General features: G+C 40.8%; 1 protein-coding gene across 1 annotated transcript; it reads left to right on the top strand.

The window, feature by feature from the left end:
* Nucleotides 1–1104: 1104 nt before the first annotated feature.
* Nucleotides 1105–4833, top strand: GMNC (geminin coiled-coil domain containing). Its single transcript, XM_077292921.1, has 5 exons — nt 1105–1426; nt 1999–2173; nt 2297–2379; nt 2515–2631; nt 3067–4833. Exons 1-5 carry the CDS (start codon nt 1424–1426, stop codon nt 3682–3684), a joined length of 996 nt encoding a protein of 331 aa, XP_077149036.1. The 5' UTR covers nt 1105–1423; the 3' UTR covers nt 3685–4833.
* Nucleotides 4834–5726: the final 893 nt, after the last annotated feature.

Below are 5726 nucleotides of genomic sequence, written 5' to 3'. Positions count from 1 at the left end.
CTCTGTGCACGTATACACCATTAACACAACAAAACCACAGAAATCCCCAGTGTCAGGTGGAGAGCTAAAGAATAGAGCAATCAGCACCTAGTGCCTTTAACCTTAAGCTATTGTTTCATGTTTATATAGATATAAGATCTACAATAGTCACTTCTAATGAAATATACATTTCTATAACTAGTTTTAGATATTCCATAATAGATAGATAGATAGATTGATAGATATGAGATAGATAGATAGATAGATAGATAGATAGATAGATAGATAGATATTAGATAGATAGATAGATAGATAGATAGATAGATATGAGCTAAACAGATATTAGATAGATAGATAGATAGATAGATAGATAGATAGATAGATATGAGATAGATAGATAGATAGATAGATAGATAGATAGATAGATAGATAGATATTAGATAGATAGATAGATAGATAGATAGATAGATAGATAGATAGATAGATAGATATTACTATGGATTTCCTTCAAAGCGGTCGCTGTGATGAAACAATAAGGATACATTTCTCAGGGGTCATAATTTTGCTTTCTCCCTTGAAATGGTAAAAATATGTTTGTAATGAGAGAATGGACGCAATTTGCCCTATTAACGAGACATTGAGCCTCTTTAATGGGTTAACAGAATAAAGTGTCCTCTTGGGTGAAATAAAATAACATCTCCATATGTCATTTTGTCTTTTCGCTCATTAGCCAGCACTGTCCACAGGTTGTTCTAGTCGGCAGGTCAGGTTACTTCAGCACACTTTGTGGATGCCACATAACACAGGCTCAGTGATCCATAACCTAGACAGTAATCATTAGAATCAGGCACACTTCCCCTCCGCTTATTGAATGGCTGGGCTTACTACATTATAAGTCCAGAAAGATCAGCCTCACAAATCAATTATGTCCCCAAGTTTTTATGACTGCACTTTTTAATGCTTATTTTAGATTATTTGTATTGTATTTATGCATCTTTAGAATGTTATTTTAATTTCTGTATTGACTTTGTATCGTGCTCATTATACAGGTGTGAGTTCCACCTACACATGAGCATACAGAGCCCTTCCCACCCCTCATATAAGCATAATGTGCATAGTGTAAGGGAGTTTGTCAGTAACAAAGCCCTTTATTCAGCACAATGATACTGATGAGGGACCAGTCACCTGGGGTCCAATGTGGAGTGAGTCCACCATGCATATTCATGCGTGGGAGTGGACGGCTTTGATGTGTACTACACGATTGCTGATGTCAGACCTTTGACAGATTGGCATCTGATCAGATTGGTGGCTTTGGGAAATCCCAGGGGCGTTCCTGGAGCTCCCGTAGATCGGGACTGCCTCTTTGTGCCCTACCGCACTCCCATTTAAAGCTCAGTGGGGCTTTAATGAAAACGTGTCTGCAAATAGTCATTGAAGCAACAAGATGGTAAGTGCCGGCTCTGCTCCTGGCTGTGCGCTGGGGATTCCCTGCCCCTGGACTGTGCATTGTGGACTGAGCATTGCTTTCCCAGCACTTGCCTGCACTCATTCTCCTGCTGCTCCTTTAGGATCAGTAGTTTTCTCTAGCTGTTTCCTACCAAGTACCTGAGATTTACCTGAGCTGGGATCACTACAATCTCTTATCTTTCTCACTAGTGTGAGATCAGATTAGGGCTCAGGGATTAGGTTTTCCTTTGTGTGTAATTACTGGATATGTGTATGACATCCTCTGCTCTGGATTATCTATATATGTGTGTCTAGCTCCAGGACAGGTCTGACTCCAGTGGTTGTGGGGATCTAGACTGATAGGTGTTTTGGCATGTGCTTTCTGTACTTGTGATGGAAGTGCATTATCAGCTGATCTAAATCTCCATTCACACTGCTGAGCCTTCATTCCTAGCAGGGTAATATCTGCAGAGAAGCTGGCTTTACCTCCCCTGAAGAATTAGCCTTTGTTGCAGCACAAGAGTCTGATTCTGCCATATCTAACAGAGCTCTCCTCCTGTGTTCCCTCTACAGAACACCATTCTGGCGTGCCAAGACCAGTACTTTGCAGGGGGTCAGGGCTATGATTGCCCATACTTCTCCTCAACGTCAGCAGCCAATGTTGATGTTTCCAAGGATACTTGGGTCTCTCTCTGGACTTCTGGTCTCCTGGACAACAGATCAAGCAACCAAGGTCCACAATCCCACGGTAAGTCCACTCTATATTCATGCTTCTGATCTAGGTAGCTTTAGACTAAACAGTGTTTATTTTCTATTTTTACTTTGCATCTAAATAACCTGGATAAATCCTGGATCTCATTTGTCATTCCAGGTCAGCCATATCTTGGGTGCTCTCTTCAAGACGATTACCTCTGGGGGGATCAGCTGTCTAATCAGATGTTCACAAACAAACAGGTAAGCATTGGCGTGCCAGGCACTTTAGGGTTAATTGTGGATACAGTTCTGCAAGCTTCAGCGATCTCAGCAGGGGGTAGTAGTGATCAGCAAGGACAGACAGACCAGCATCTTCTAACCTGTTCTCTCATTAAGCTCCAGGATACTTTAGTCCAAAGGGAAGAGGAACTGGCAAGGTTACACGAGGAGAACAACAAGTTAAAGCAATACCTGAACTCCACTTTTGTGAAATGCTTGGAAGAAAAGACCAAGGTGTGTAATTCTATCCTTCTAGTACAAGTGCTGTTTATCAGTCATCTTGGAGGTGATCTGCTAAAGTGATGACCACCACTCCACTTCTGACGGTAGATAGGAACCTCCTGAGATGCGGGCCACGTGGGATGGTGGTAAAGGTCTCTAGTATGCTGATTTGATTGTTGTACAGCCAGAGGTGATTCTTTGTTGACAGCAGAGTCTGGCTGTGATCTGTTACTAAATGTTTTCCATTGTACGTGCAAATTGCACCTGCAGCTCAGCTGGATCCCCTGCGGTGCTTGGCTCCAGGTAGAAGCTCTCCAGGCTCCTCCATGGTGCATTGTCAGTGTACTGGAATGTCAGGCTCCTTACAAAATCACAGCTAGGCAACAAATTACATGAAATGATTGCTACTGAGTCTGATAGTAAGATTGCAATGTTTTTATATCACAGAAGCTGCTGTCCAGAAGTGGTCTTGGAGCTTCTCTAAAGAGAAAGAGCAGAGTTAGCAGCCTCACTCCTCCTGAAACCTCAGCTAAGAAGGCCAAAAGAAATCTTTTTAGCGAGTTCACTGCCTGCGAGGAACAATCCAGCCCTGCCATAGAAAAATGGGTGCTGCAAACTCTTGGACTGAAAGATGTCAACACTATTGATGACTCTGCTACAGTTAACTACAGTGCCATATCTACAGAACTTATCAACAGCCTGCCAGGGGCAAACTACAGCAATGCAGAGGGTGCCCCATCTTCTGGATACAGCACAGTGCTCAGGACCCAGGTACATGGCCAAGCTGGAGGTTCCTGCACCCAAGACTCCCCTAGCATGGAAGACTACTCTACTTCCACCTCCAGCTCCACATCTCATGCCAACAGTGAACCTGTAAGTCCCTTCGGATCTCCAATCTACTACACTCCTGAGGTCTCTCCAAACAAAACAGACGTTGCATTCACCACATCCTTGAACCCTCATTGTAATGTGAAGACCCACAGCTTCTCTAATGGCCAAGCATTTGTCCGGAGGGACACTGAAGGAGGATGGAGGTTTACATGGGTGCCCACACAGTCTGGTTAGTCCACAGGATGTCTGGTCCTGGATGTTTACAGAACAGATTTGCACTTGAATTCCTCATAAGAACTTAGGAAGACCTCCTCAGGACTAAAGCTTGACACAATCCTGGTAGTCAGTCTTAAAACCTTTGGACTGGGTGCTAGTATACTACTATGGGGGGCTTTGTTTGTTTACATTTAAATGTATATATGTATTTTATTTTTTCCATGAAAAAATAGTATTTGCTAACAGTTTATTTCTGTTGGGTTCTAAGTGCAATTAATGCCAGTGCAGTTCTACTGACTTAGTTCTTGGTTTGCACCTGTTTGTTTTGCTGCCTATATGTGATCACTGCCCTTTTTTCATGGTTCTATCAATATGATCTAGAAGAATAACATTGACTTGATAACAACGGACACTGACCTCCCACTCCCATTATGCCAATGTAAAACCCTCACACACTGCCTGGCTGGTCATCAGAGATGTACATTATGATTGCTGAACAGGTCTTTTGTTTTCTTGTTCCATGATTAACAGCATGAGCTGCCCCTTAACAAGAATGGACTGTTTTTGTACCAAGACTATTTATTTACTGCTCATTGCATTAATAAGGACAATCATGGTCAAATTTCCCTGTGTTTAATTCTGCATGAATAAATCATAAAAATAATCCTGGAGAGCTGGTGTTTCTGCCTATCCTGTGCAGTATTAAAAGCTGGAAAGTGTGTGTATGACTGCTAAAATAAAGATTTGATAATCTATAGGGAAAATGTGATATAAAACAACTAAAGTGTGCACATTAACAAATGTCGTGGTAGGAAATGCTATAATTTCTTCTTCCACACTACAATTAAGTGTAGTTAAAAAAACTTGCTTAATAAAAGTAAAGCTTAATACACTATACTATTGACTTATCTAACGTTGTATATTATGCTGGATGCGTTCTGTAATCCATTAATCTGAAAAGACTGTAACCTAACACTAATTCTTATGGTCACTGCAGAGAAACCAGAATCATATCTCATAGTTTTGTGCCTGTCTAATTTTTACTTACAGCTATGTTACATTTGTGTGGTGTGTATTTTATTTTCTGATATCAGAATTAGTACCTAAACCAAAATATAAAATGATTTGTTACTGATACTGATTTATTATTATTAATATTATAATCATAAAAACAACTACAATATAGGTGACAGGTATTTACATTTACGTTTGCCTATATTTAGGTGTGCTGGATGCAGAGGACGTTTCCTTCTTAAACCGTTTAGAAAAGTCTAGGTCATGTTTGCACTGTAGTCTGGGAACATGATGTTCTGTACAGGCTTGTCAGCTTTAAAGATTTTTCCAGAAGTTATGGAAACATTTTCTGATTGTTGGGCGTCAAACAGAACGACCACTAGCGATCCTGAGATTGTTATTCTAGAACCCAAGAACGGGTCTCTGCATCCCTGTCTTGCATGCTTGACTTCCGCTCCATTCATTGTCTAAGGGACTGTTGGAAATAGCCATATGGTACTCTGCTTTCTCTGACATTCAAGATACGGCTGCTAAACCCCATTCTCACTATTAGGCTGCCATCACACTAGCAGTATTTGGTCAGTATTTTACATCAGTATTGGTAAGCCAAAACCAGGAGTGGGTGATAAATACAGAAGTGGTGCATATGTTTCTATTATACTTTTCCTCTGATTGTTCCACTCCTGGTTTTGGCTTACAAATACTGATGTATAATACTGATCAAATACTGCTAGTGTGACGGCAGCCTTACTGAGATTCCGAGCATTTGGACCTCCAGCAATCAACAAGTTATGCCCTGTTTTATGGATAAGGATTACTTTGCTAATTTGGGGATAACTATTTAATTTAATCTCAATTTTCACATAGTAGTGCGATTTTACAGCTATGGTTACAGTCTACCTCAAGACTATAAACCAAAAATAACATACCAGCTGATAGCTATCAGTGTTTCATAATGGTTTCTCTTGTAGTCTATATGTCATTCAGGGTACGTTCCTACATCAGCTATACATAGACAACTGCCTCTACTGTAATGTACAGGTTTT

This window comes from Ranitomeya variabilis, chromosome 2, assembly GCF_051348905.1.
Source record: "Ranitomeya variabilis isolate aRanVar5 chromosome 2, aRanVar5.hap1, whole genome shotgun sequence".
In the NCBI taxonomy this organism is placed as follows: Eukaryota; Metazoa; Chordata; class Amphibia; order Anura; family Dendrobatidae; genus Ranitomeya; species Ranitomeya variabilis.
The sequence above is the reverse complement of the archived record's forward strand: the minus strand, read 5'-3'. Positions and strand labels throughout refer to the sequence as shown.

Coding starts and splice junctions, on each gene's coding strand:
- GMNC (XM_077292921.1), top strand. Junction 2,174..2,296: donor CCAAGGTCCACAATCCCACG/GTAAGTCCACTC, acceptor TTGTCATTCCAG/GTCAGCCATATCTTGGGTGC. Junction 2,380..2,514: donor AGATGTTCACAAACAAACAG/GTAAGCATTGGC, acceptor TCTCTCATTAAG/CTCCAGGATACTTTAGTCCA.